Source organism: Pundamilia nyererei, unplaced genomic scaffold, assembly GCF_000239375.1.
Source record: "Pundamilia nyererei isolate P.nyererei 1_Seehausen unplaced genomic scaffold, PunNye1.0 scaffold01043, whole genome shotgun sequence".
Taxonomy (NCBI): domain Eukaryota; kingdom Metazoa; phylum Chordata; class Actinopteri; order Cichliformes; family Cichlidae; genus Pundamilia; species Pundamilia nyererei.
In genome coordinates, this window is record NW_005188444.1 from 28,267 (window position 1) to 41,255 (window position 12,989).

Genomic DNA, 12,989 nt, shown 5'->3' on the forward strand with positions numbered 1-12,989 from the left:
TTGTCCCCTAAATTGTTCAATAGATTAAATTAGTGTACAATTAAACTCAGACATAACCACCATAATTTCATTCACATATACAAATCAGAATAGATGCAAGAGAGAAAATAAATGCTTTGATAGACAGCTTACATGATCATTATTTCACTTATAAATACTTTCTTCTTTAACATCAAAAGATAAACTCACATAATCAATAATATTTTATTGTGTTATTTCTTTATGGGAAATCAACGTATATTGATCCTACACAGCTATCTACACACTGTGTGTCATCATGAACAGATTGTATATTTCATGTAGGTAAACAAAAGCTGTCCTATTCAGAATAGAATAATTACAGTAGAATAACAACACTTTAATCTTTCCCCAGAATGATGCGAAAGAGTTTGATACGTTTACACAATGACTCAGTGAACCTATACTGCTGCAGTGTTACTCCCTTTTTGCGTGCTTCCTCCACCTCTTTAAACATGGCGTCTGTGTAGTACGTGTTTCTATTTACTTCCATCATTTTGTCGATCTTCTTGACCAGCTCCACCACCTGCTTTCTGTCGCTGCTAGTGTTGTCAAAGACGTGGTACCTGTTTCCACAGCTTTGGATGATGCGTTTAAGCCCTGGCTCAGCATCACGTACGTACTGCTCTATGGATATGCCTCCAAGATCACCACCACGGGTGAAGAGCACAATCATGTACTTGTTTGCCTCGGGGCCAAACAGCTCCTGCAGGGCTTCCACTGAGTTTTTCTCTTCTTTGGTGAATCGGCCGATTTGGATGACCAACAGGAACACATGAGGACCGGGACAGGAGACTTCAACACATTTCACAATTTCTCTTTTGATGAACTCGTCTGATTTTGAAGTGTCCAGGATCCCTGGTGTGTCTACAACACTAACTATTCTTTTCCCCCACTGTGTCCAAGCTTTTTGACAGAACTCAGTCACTGATACAGATAAAGGACAAGATCTGAAATGCTCACATCCCAGGATGGTGTTCCCAACAGCACTCTTGCCCACACCAGTTTTTCCAATCATCACAATCCTCAAATCAGGACCTGAAACACAAATGACTAATTTGATTTAACCCATGTACACAAGAGTTTTACAAGAACCAAAGTGAAACTGAGAAGTTTTCACACTTTAGGAAAATAATTTAAAAAACAATGATTAATAATAAGTCTTACCTGCTGGAATTAAAGCCATTTTTTTTCACTGTTGTCACTGCACAGGTGAGAGATGAATGCTAAAACTGCTCTGCCACAACTTGCTTTTTATAGCTCAACAGATGACACGCCTCCTGCAGTATTATACAGTCAGAGAACAGCAGTCTGCAGGCTTTAGACAGAGTCACACAGAGTTTTGCTTCAACAGACTGAACAACTTCCACTTAATGTAAGTTGTGCTTGTACATGTATTTGCTTTGTAGCAATAAAAAAAATCTAAGTAATGAGAAAAAAGGGCTCTGATTTCTTAAAGAGTATCAGAGAAAGGCTATTTTTACATCTGTCATGATAAATTTCTTAATAGACCTTTGTTAACTTTAGATTTAAGATTTATGTGAATCATCTGAAAACAACTCAGATATACTAAGTTGTTAAATAAGGATACTTAAACAAAAAGGAAGAGTTCAGAGTTGTGCTGGCACTGACATTTAAACCCACAGGTTATTCGCTCAAATCCTGCATCATGGGAAGCTTTTTCAGCATATTCAGAAGCAACGACACTAAAGACAGACAACCGGCGGCACTGAGGTAAAGCTAAAGTTGAGCACTTTTGATTTAGCTTTAGCATGTAAATCAAGTTGTGAACGTAATGTCTTTACATGGGTACATGTATGCTATGAAATATTTTATAAATGTAGTTAATAGAAAAAACTCTGAAATGTTTGCAAACTATTATAGTAATAATTATTTATGAAACAACAACCAGCTTCCTGATGAAGTTGTATTTCTTCTATATCTAACTTGTAGTTGGGACCGTGGATTACAATGTATAACAAGACCACACACTGACGAGGCAAAGACAGGTAAACCACAATCACTTTTAAGTACTATATAAAGAACATACTAACGGGTTATTCAGTCAATCAGCATTTTTCTCATGATGGTTGAAGCAAAGAGCACTTAATGAAAAACACTGCAACAAAGATTCACTCATTTTAACCACATTCTTTTTTCACTTTCACTTACATTATTATTGGTATACATCTATGCAGGACGACACACTGGCACCACAGTGAACCTTGTTCTTTTGGGAATGGCTGGGACTGGAAAGAGTGCCAGTGGGAACACCATCCTTGGACAGAAACACTTTGTTTCTAGACCCAGTTCAACGGCCGTCACCACAAATTGCCAGAATGTACAAACTGAGATCAGTGGTGTAGACGTAAATGTGATTGATACCCCAGATATGTTTGATGATGACATTGCTCCATCAGTTAGGGGCAAACATGTGAAAAGGTGCAAACAACTGTGTGAGTCAGGACCATGTGTGTTTGTACTTGTGATGCATGTGAGCAGATTTACAGATGGTGAGAGAGACATAATGGAAAAGTTAGAAAAAGCTTTTGGGAGGGAAGTTAGAGGACGAACAATCATCCTGTTCACCCGAGGAAACGACTTGCAGCAGGCAGGAATGGGCTTGGAGGATTTTCTTCATTCTTGCCAACCTGATCTGAAGAAAATGGTTGAAAAGTGTGGAAACAGGTGTGTTCTCTTTGAGAACAACAAATCAGGTCCTGATCAGGTTGAAAAACTAATGAAGGTGGTAAACACAATACAGAAGAACTTATAGCTATGAGTGCTCAGAAATTGTTTTTTTCTTTTATGTAAAGATAGACCATTGAGTGAGTGAGTATCATGAAGAGGTAGATGATGCAGTACAGTTTTTTTTCTTTAATAGACTAGATAAGAATTAACAGACAGACGAGACAAGATAAATGATCTTTTATGGTTTATTATGAACTTCTGTTAAATGAGGTACTGAAAGCTTATTAACCTTTGTAAACTGGAACAAACTACTTCAATAAACTAAGAAACAAAGTGTCTCATTGTTCTTTGGTCCAGGATTCAATCCAATTGAATTTTATTTGAGCCCGTTCTCATTCCGATGTATGCTCAACTCTTGTACCGTTATAAGTGTACCACAAAACCAACCAATCACAGACCTGGATGCAAAAACTCTGATTGGCTGTTACAGTTACAGTCTAATATACTGACGATTTGATAAGTCCTGAGGCCTTCCTCAGTAACGCAAAAGGTAACCTTCCGCGTTCCCGCTTTCAGTATGAGACATGGCGGGTTTTGGATGGAATCCAATAGATTGACGCTCCCGGTGGTAACACATGTTCCAGCCCTGTATTACAGCCCCAATCCTAACCTTAATCCCAATCAACCATAACCTTATGCCTAACCTTAACCGCCTTTTTAATCGTGTTAGTGTTTTCCAAAGCAATTACAATATAAATATTAATAAATAATAACAAGGTTCGATAGTGGTTAGATCACTGGAAGAAAACTGAGACAGCTTTCACTTTTCATTACAGAAGAATTTTAATGTTTTTGTTAGACACAAGAGGCTACTACTTGTGTGCAATTGACCTCAGTCAGGTCTGCTCTGCTATTTTAACTGTTGACCCAGCCCTGCTCTTCTATCACCACATCATAAACTATCTCGTGAGAGTCGTCAGCTTCTTAGAGAGAAACAAACATGCCTGCATGGAACTCAAACAAATATAACAGAAAGTTTGACAGTGATGTGAAAATACCTGTAAGACCTGTGGGTTACACCCAAAATGTTTTCATTCACTCGTGTTAATGAGCTAACAATGAACCACAAGCACTGAGGAAGGGCTGCTGTCAAGAAATATTATGTCAGTCAACTGTTGTGATGGAGAAAAGCACAAAGTTATGTGTGAATAATTTTTTCTGCAAAACTAACTTTTTGATTTCACATGATGCTCATGTTGTTCTTTGTTCCAGAATCCACTGTTTCGACTCAGAGTTGGTTGTGGAGTTTTTTTTTACTTTAAATATGTTTCACCAAATCTTGTGAGGATAATCTCTGATTTAAAAAAGAGACTTTAATAACATGTCAAAATCACCCTATTTTGAAAGATAACTAATAAAAAAAAACCTAATAATAAAAACCCTAATATTGGTAATTGCTAAATAAATAACTAATAATTACTAATAAAAACTAAAACTAATATTTGATTATTTAGCATGTTAATCAGAGTAGATGTGGGAAAGTTTAATGCAGTTATTTATAAATGTTAAGAGACATGCTTTTATTTTAATCTAAATTCTAAAAACATAAGAACAATAACACCCACAACATCATCACCTCTGTAATAACACAAAATAAACCAAAACGCAACAATTAAATGAGCTTTTATTCCACTGTTTCCAGAAGCAGGTGAAATATCTTGTGTCACTTAAAGCTGGTCCAATCAAGGCCATTATGACTCCATCTGAATCCATTCATTGATTAAAATCTTATCAGCAGACAGTGGAAGGTAGGAACTTTATGCATCACAAACATTTGGCATGTCCTTTTCCACCTTGGAGGCTTGATCAAGGTCAGGGTGACATGCACCCTGAAGTTTTCTTTTTTTGCTTTACTAAATATACACCACAGGTGTGCAGTAAATAATGGAGTACAGTAGTCTCTAAAAACAGCTATTTTAACATAATCTGAGCAGATGTAAAATTACAGGCAAGGATATCTGGTTGTACTTACAACACAAACTCTGCACATTCTCAACATCATCACCACAGAGATCGCATGTCCTCAAAATCAACCTGCATTCACAAAATTTACCTCTTCATCTCCCACACAGAAGAAGAGAAAAATTCCTCAACTGAAGCACTTACTCTGTGAACAGCTGTTGTGAGCCAGCACTATGACGCAATCGAATAACTGAAATTTCAGCATCTATCAAAATATCAATAAGACTCTCGTCTATCATATAACCAGCACTCTATTTGTGACTTAGAAAGATCATCCATGTACAAACTGAAACGGAACAGGTGACAATATCTCACCTTTTTGAAACTCGGATGAACAAAGTCACATTTTCTTTGTCAGACGTGGAAACAAGGTCATTCAGAATATATGTGCAGAAATCTTTGTTGTTTATTTTTGTCAGTAGTTTTCATGTCCTGTTAAAGTCTATCCAGAAGAATTTGTTCTAATACTTTTGATGCAAGCCAGAGAACTTGACCTATAGTTTTCTCTTTTCAAGAAAAAACATTTCTGGAATCACGTCATCATATTCTCAAATTTCCAAACCAAACCAAATTTGCAAATGAAGTTCAACAAACTTCAAAACAACATCAGTGCTGTCAGGTCACACACAAAAACTGAAAATGACAACACTACTGAGCTTTCAGTGTACACTCCATCTGTCAGGGTGTGGTGAAGGAGGACCCACAATTGCAGACACATTGGCAGCAGGAGGTTTAACTGAAGGCGAGCCCTTTAATGGCTCATCAATCAACTAGACATCAGCAGATAAACGAAGACTGGAAAAGAACAATACACTCTGAAAAAGCACAAAGGGAGACAGGCACAAGATATACACTCGAGGGTGTAGACACATGGGAACACAGCTGGAGTAAAGTAGACATAACGAGACAGAGACAGCAACACTGAACACAAATCACATAAAACAATGACTGTCACAAAACACAGTAAATCACAAACACTGAGGAATGGAAACAGTGACAAATGCAGAGACAGTCAGAAACAGCAAAACTGAACTTGACATCCATAGGGAGACATGTTAGACTGGTGACACTGGGAAGGACACACATGGGTGAGACGACAACAACCTGCACACAAAAAGGAACTGACTAAATTACCAAAAGACTAAGAACTAGAAACATAACTCACTTCTCATAACAAATTACAACATGTATTTTTAAAAAACAGACACACACACACACACACACACACACACAACACTGGGAACAGCATCAGAATACCCAAAACGCAGAGTTTACAACCTCTAGTCCTTTGCTCTTTTCAAAGTGACGTATTGAGGTAAAGATTACAGAGACACTGCTGAAACTGTCCACGTTCTCCTTCTACATTCAAACAAGAAAGTTTAATATTACAAAAGATCAAGTAAATATTTTATGTGCATTGTATGTTTCATGTGAATTATTGTTTTGTTTGGTTCAGATTATGTGAGTTAATCTTGTAGAGATTCAGAAAACCTGCCAATCCAGTTAGATCACTATGCATAAAAGAATCTGGGACAGCAGCTTTCGCTTTTCATTGGAGAAGAATTTCTTTGTTTTTGTTGGACATAATGACCCTGTTACTAGACAGTGATCTCTGATTATTCAGATTAACATTTGACCCAACCCTGCTCTCCTATCACCACATCATAAAAAACATGTTCTCATGGGACTGAAACACATATAACAGAAAGTTGGACAGTGATGTGAAAATACCTGTAACACCTGTGGGTTACACCCTAAATGTTTTCATTCAGTCAATCAAATCTTGTGATGGAGAAAAGCACAAAGCTCTGTGTGAATGTTTAAATCACCAAAACTAACTTTTTGATTTCAGACGATGCTCATGTTGTTCTTTGTTCCAGAATCCACTGTTTCGATTCAGAGGTGGTTGTGGGTTTGTTTGTTGTTTTTACTTTAAATATGTTTCATCAAATCTTGCAAGGATAGTCTATGATTTAAAAAAAAGAGAGACTTTAATAACATATCAAAATCACCTTATTTTAATAGATAAAAACTAATAATAAAAACCCTAATATTAGTAATTACTAAATAAATAACTAATATTTACTAATAAAAACTAAAACTAATATTTGATTATTTAATACATTGATCAGAGTAGATGTGGGAGAAAAGCACAAAGTTCTGTGTGAATGTTTTAATCAGCAAAACTAATTGTTTGATTTCAGCTGATGTTCATGTGTTACTGCCACTGTTTCACTTCAGAGTTGCTTTGTTTTGTTTTTTACTTTGAATATGTTTTACCAAATCTTGTGAGGAGAATCTCTGATTCAGTGAAGGGACTTTACAAATATATCAGAGGGATGTTTCCCCTCTTTTCATAGATAACAGAATTAATAAGTAATATTTGATTATTTTGTACTATCAGAGTAGAGAAGTTACATTTACGTAAAATCCTGTGAGAATAGTACTAATGGCCATTGATCAGTGGTCTTTGATCAGTGGTCGTTGATCAATGTTCATATCAATTTGCATATTAATGATCAAGGAACTGACCTCCCAGCCCATTGTTCATTCAGTGTGCTGGTTTCAGTTATTATGCAAATATACTGTTTATAAGGTTGGTAATGAAACATTTCTACCACTGAAAACGCTACGTCCAGATGAACAGAATCAAGTTTTTGGGATGGACAAGTTACAGTTTAATATAGTTGTTTGCAGGTCAGACTTTGGCTGCTGTAGAACAAATTATTCGTCAAAGCTGAAAAATGTGAGTTCCACTCTCCTTCCGTGTCGTTACATCCTCGCAGGGGGACAGATGACCCAGGACTGACCTAGCTAAGGTTAAAGCAGTTGTCGAGTGGCCCGTTCCAACATCGCGAAAACTCTTACAACGTTTTCTGGGCTTTGCCAATTTCTATCGCCACTTTATAAGAAATTAGAGTCAAAAAGCCACTCCCCTTACCTGCCTTACATCTTCTAAACTTCCCTTCATCTGGAGTCAGGAGACTGATGCTGCCTTTTCTAAGCTGAAAGAACTATTCACGTCTGCGCCAGTGTTAATCCATCCTGATCTCAGTAAACAGTTCGTAGTTGAGGTGGATGCATCAGATGTTGGGGTGGGGGCGGTGTTGTCCCAGCACTCTGACCCGGCCGGAAAGCTTCAACCCTGCGCCTTTTTATTTTCGCGCCGCATCTGCCCAGCGGAGAGAAATTATAACGTTGGGGCTTGGGAGTTGCTCGATCTAAGGCAGGGGTGTCAAACTCAAATACACAGTGGGCCAAAATTCAAAACTGGAACAAAGTCGCGGGCTAACATTAATATTTATTGAAAAAAAAAAATCTTCCTCCAGATATAAGAATAAATCTTTTCTCATGGACTCAAACAAGTTTTGCTGAAAAACTGAATATGGAACAAGCAAAGCTTAATACTAAACGATATATACATTAGCTGTATAATACCAGTAGGCCAGCTCTAATAGTAATTTGGCATGGCTTCGCGGGCCGAATGTAATTAGGCTGCCAAATTTGGCCCGCGGGCCAGAGTTTGACACCTATGATCTAAGGTGATTGATTGGGCTCACAAAGGCAGATTTGCTTGTCATCCAGGAGTTTGGAGGACCAGCTCTCTCATTAAAAGGTATTTCTGGTGGTACTCAATAGATAAAGTTGTCAAGGAGTATGTGGCCGCATGCTCAATCTGCGCCCGTAATAAATCAAACCCACGCCGCCCAGCCAAATACCTCCCAAGATTGTGTCTGACAGGGTTCCCCAATTCACGTCGCAGGTGTGGAAAATGTTTTTTATACAGCTCTTGGAGCAAAACCTTGCCTAAGCTCAGATTATCACCCGCAAACGAATGGACAAACTGAGAGGCTCAACCAGGAACTGGAAGCCACCCTCCGCTGCATCACTGCCTCTAATTCAGCTTAATGGTCCTCAATCTTGGGGAAACCTGCAGTCAGCTGAGACTGAAGAAGTCACTTGGATGAGTGACGAAACGTTTCTCCCACAAAACGCCACGTCCAGATGAACAGAATCAACATTTTGGAGACAATAGAATCAAAATAATGATGCCACGTTCACGTCACTTCAACCAATCAGACGTTGCAATGCCAAAATCCATGGTGGCCCAAATTTGCTGCATGTGGCGTCTGTCCAGTCACAAGTCTGTAGGTGGGTCTAAAATGGAGGTTGTTGATGGAAAACAGCTCTGATGCAGCTAGGTAGGCGTGGTAACTTCTGATAATCATGTGGCTACAGGCTACCGGAAAAAATAATGGAGGAAATCGGGACGGTAAGCCAATCTCTGTCTTAGCACATTTGCGCCGCTATGTGTTTTTGTGGTCTTCTTTTGCGGCTCATTCAGTGAATTTTGGTCTGAATGTGGTGAAACTTGGTGTGTGGAGTCAGTGATAGCTCTGGAAGCTAACAAGCCTATCTTTAGCCGGTTACATGAAGTCTGGAGAATTTCCGGTTCGGTTTTGTTTGTTTGGCGGTCTTCTGCGCATTTACATAACTGCTCGTTTAATCATGGCTTGTTTTCGATGTGTTTGGTGGTTGTAGAAATGGTTTATATGACATTTTAGCTAAGATTCAGAGGTTTCTGTGGATACCACATATGTCTGGACTTATATTTCTCACCCCATGTTATAACCGATTAAACGTGATCTCCTCCTTTTTGCCCCCGGTACCGGGGGCGTGGGGCTTCTTTTACTTACTTTCAAAGTTTTAAATGGTATAGCGCACAGTTATTTAAGCAAACTCCTCAACACATACAACCGCAAAAGAGCACTGAGATCATCTAGCCAGATGCTTTTTAGGTCTAGATTGAAGGTCTTGATTGAAGCATAGAAGAGATGGGGCCTTCACAGATAAAGCGCCTAGACTCTGGAATAACTTGCCAGTTGATATTTGTACTTCAGAGTCCATTCAGTCTTTCAAACTGAGTCTTAAAACTCACTTTTTTATGTTGGCTTTTAATTCAAGTTCAGTTTGATTGCCATCAGACGTGTTTTATGTTTGTTTTGTTTATTTTGTTTTGTTTTTATGTTAGTATATGTGCTATAGAAATAAAAAATGATATTGATAACTGCCTGACAAGACTTGGGCTCAAATTTAAATTTTTTCTGGAGTTTGAGCCCCAGTAACTCTTAGATACTATCCAGAAAGCAACACACTCCAGGACAGATCTGTCCTCAGGTCAGCAGATCCCCCCCACTTTCTGGCCATCCAAACAGGATCCATCCGCTTATGGAGAAGGCATCATCAAACAACAGGAACAACGAGAACGTGTTTTTGTTGTTGTTGTTGTTTTTCTTTAAATTCTCAAATTTCACTATCTGTTCTCACACAGAAACCATTGCACTGGGTTTGCTTTGTAGGTACTGTAAACTTTCTTTCCAAATTTGCTTCATTCATGGAGTTACAATTTCAGCAAAAATTATACTTATATGAAATGATGTGAGTAACTGCTTTTTTTGCATTTTTATTTTAGAAACAGAGATTGCTTTGAGCAAAGTTAGCTTAGAGCACATTACCTACCAGCATATTAGCTAATATAAAATGAAATGCTAAGAGGTTAACCGTTTAAAAAGCACCTCAGTGATTTATTTCAGTGTGACAGGTGCTGTTATTGGGTTCTCTAGTCCAGTAGTTGTCACTCTAAGGCTGAACAGTTTTCTTTCCAAGACAATAAGACTTTGACTGAATAGCAATTTCTCCTGAGTAACATCTGCCCTGACCTTTAACCTAGACCTTGGTGAAGTTTAGATGGCCTCATCCAACAGATAGCTATGCTGTCAAGCCAATGAGAAACTTAGAAATTGGGGTTCTGGATTGGAATGACATTGATGTAAATACATTATTTGTAATGAAATAAAATTCTCTGAATAACTGACCATCAGCCCAGAGAACAACTTGTTTTTCAACTATCTTCATACAAACAGACAGGGAACAAAAAGAAATAAAAACAAGCAAACCTGTTCTCTAAAAAATACTACAATCCACATTTATTTTTATTCATTGATGTTATTACCAAAAACTACTCTGACTAACTGACAAACTTATAGTCCCTCAGTACTTCTTGGCTGTCTGCTCCAGGTTTTGATTTTTTCTGTTTTCCTCTCTCCTCTCTTGTCTCTTTTACTCATTTGTTTGTGTTTATATTCATGGATAGGACTTATCCAAGTAATGAGTAAAGTAAGGGATTACTATTGCAAAAACAGTAATTGGATTACCGTTACTTTCCCGTAGGAACGCTGCGTTACTGCGTTACTAAAACCGTGATTTTTTTTGCGAGAATGTCTCATGACAGCGACGTTGGTGACAACAGCTGTGTGCAGATCAACAATGGATAATATATGGAGTACGGGAAAGAACTGCAGCGTTTAAAGCATGGAAGTACTGACCTTACATTGAGTTTGATTCCATAAAAAGTGACAAAAACATTAGTGTCCGTTGTGCGTTGGAAGAAAACTTCTTTTAACAGCGAAATAAACCCCTAAACTTTCAAGCAAGCACCGAGTGCGCTATGACGTAATGGGAAACTCACAGAGAAACTCGTGGATTCTTCCACTGACCGCTGCGGCACACCTTCACCAGGGTAAACCTCCGCCTATTCTACTCCTACTTTACAGGTGAAAATAGAGCAAAAGGACCGCTAGTCTTTGACTTTATTTATTTTCTGCTGTGTTTTACTTGCATCTATTTGAAAGAGTGAGTGTTAACACAAAAAAAAATATTTTATGTGCTGGAATGTGCAGAAAATAGGTTTAAATATTAAACAAATTTCTTCCAGTCAGAGAATGTTGCATATAATTAAATTTTTTTCTTGATGCATAAAGTTAAAAGACTAAAACTAATAAAACACATTTTAAAAAGGGACTTTTCCATTTGATTACATTTTATATGATGGATTATGCAGAAAAAGTAGAATTGGGCTGAAAGATCTGTCGCTTTATCACCTATTCAGGCTGTAAATCGTGTTTTTAAAAAGTAACTAAGTAATTAATTACTTTTGAAAATAAGTGATCAGTAAAGTAACTGGATTACTTTTTTAGGGAAGTAATCAGTAATTAGTTACTGATTACTTTTTTCAAGTAACTTGACCAACACTGATCACGGGTTCCTGCCTCTGGGTGAACACACCTGATCGCCCACCTGTTCCTGATAACCTCTTCAAGAAGCCACTACAAGGGAAAACAAAAATTGGGATTTTCACAGAAAAACTGTGTTGGTAAAGAATAACAGTGTTATTCAGCAAAATGATCCCTCTTTGAACAAGACTGCTGTGCTTACTGTATTAACTACACAGCTGTTTTGAGATATTGTCACCAGAAACATCAGTGGTAATAAAAAAGGAATAGAAAAAATTCCTCTGTCATAAGAAGTAGATCACCTGTAATTAATAAAAGCTAGAAAAACATGCATTTGGCAGTGTGAATATATTCCTTATGGCAGGACAGTGTGTGACTCAGGGTTAGAGTGAGGATAAAGTCACTTGATTTTCTGTTGAAAGTAGAAAAAAGTAGAGTAGAGGCAGACCTGAAAACTTGTTCTGTTTTTCTTTCTCATTGAAGCAGAGGCAGCTTTTATGAAATATTTTACAGTGAGTGTACCGCTCTCTCTCTCTGCTGATAGAGTTAATTCCAGCAGTCTCTGTCTCACGCTTTCTCTCATCTGTATGACAGTAATCATTCAAATACGACCATTATCACAAATCGGTCCACACGGCCATGACAAAACCTCAGAGATGCATAGGAATGGTGTTCAAAAACCATTTCATCTTATGTAAATAAAACAAAAACAAAAGAAACCTTACACCAACCATGGTGTGTAGTCATTACAGTCAGTGGTTTAGGGGAGTGTATGTGCGTAAGAATGGTGTATGCATTATGTTGCTAAAGGCAACCAAAGTCCAACAGGGTGTCTCATGGGACAGTGCCCACCAGCAACTGAGCTCTGAAGGCTTTTAAAAAACACTGCCCCAGGTAATGTCAGTTTCATTTATTGTAAATGGGAACTCCACCCCTCTAATGACTGCAGACAAAACACACAAACAGGACAAAAGGAAGGCAGGGTGGAGTGGGCCGTCACACCATATTTTTTAAATTACCCTTTGGATTCCAGTCTTTATGGGACTAATAAAGGTTTACCTTATCTTATGTGATAGGACTGTCTATGTTGGTCTCCCAAATCCACAAAAAAAATAGTTAGAGATGGGGTATTTTCTTTTACAAATGCATGTGTAATTAATAGAAGCCGTAGTGTCAAAAAAAAAA

At 37.9% G+C, this 12,989-nt stretch overlaps 2 protein-coding genes across 2 annotated transcripts; one reads left to right on the plus strand and one right to left on the minus strand.

Annotated features, from left to right (window-relative positions):
- Window positions 1–358: 358 nt before the first annotated feature.
- Window positions 359–1,204, minus strand: LOC102210906 (GTPase IMAP family member 7-like). The gene is made up of 2 exons (XM_005755151.1): window positions 1,186–1,204; window positions 359–1,056 (listed from the first exon to the last, which is right to left on the minus strand). The coding sequence occupies exons 1-2, from the start codon at window positions 1,202–1,204 to the stop codon at window positions 359–361; spliced, it is 717 nt and encodes a 238-aa protein (XP_005755208.1).
- A 483-nt stretch (window positions 1,205–1,687) lies between these two features.
- Window positions 1,688–2,794, plus strand: LOC106456019 (GTPase IMAP family member 7-like). The gene is made up of 3 exons (XM_013908060.1): window positions 1,688–1,752; window positions 1,972–2,027; window positions 2,217–2,794. Exons 1-3 carry the CDS (start codon window positions 1,688–1,690, stop codon window positions 2,792–2,794), a joined length of 699 nt encoding a protein of 232 aa, XP_013763514.1.
- The last annotated feature ends 10,195 nt before the right edge of the window (window positions 2,795–12,989 follow it).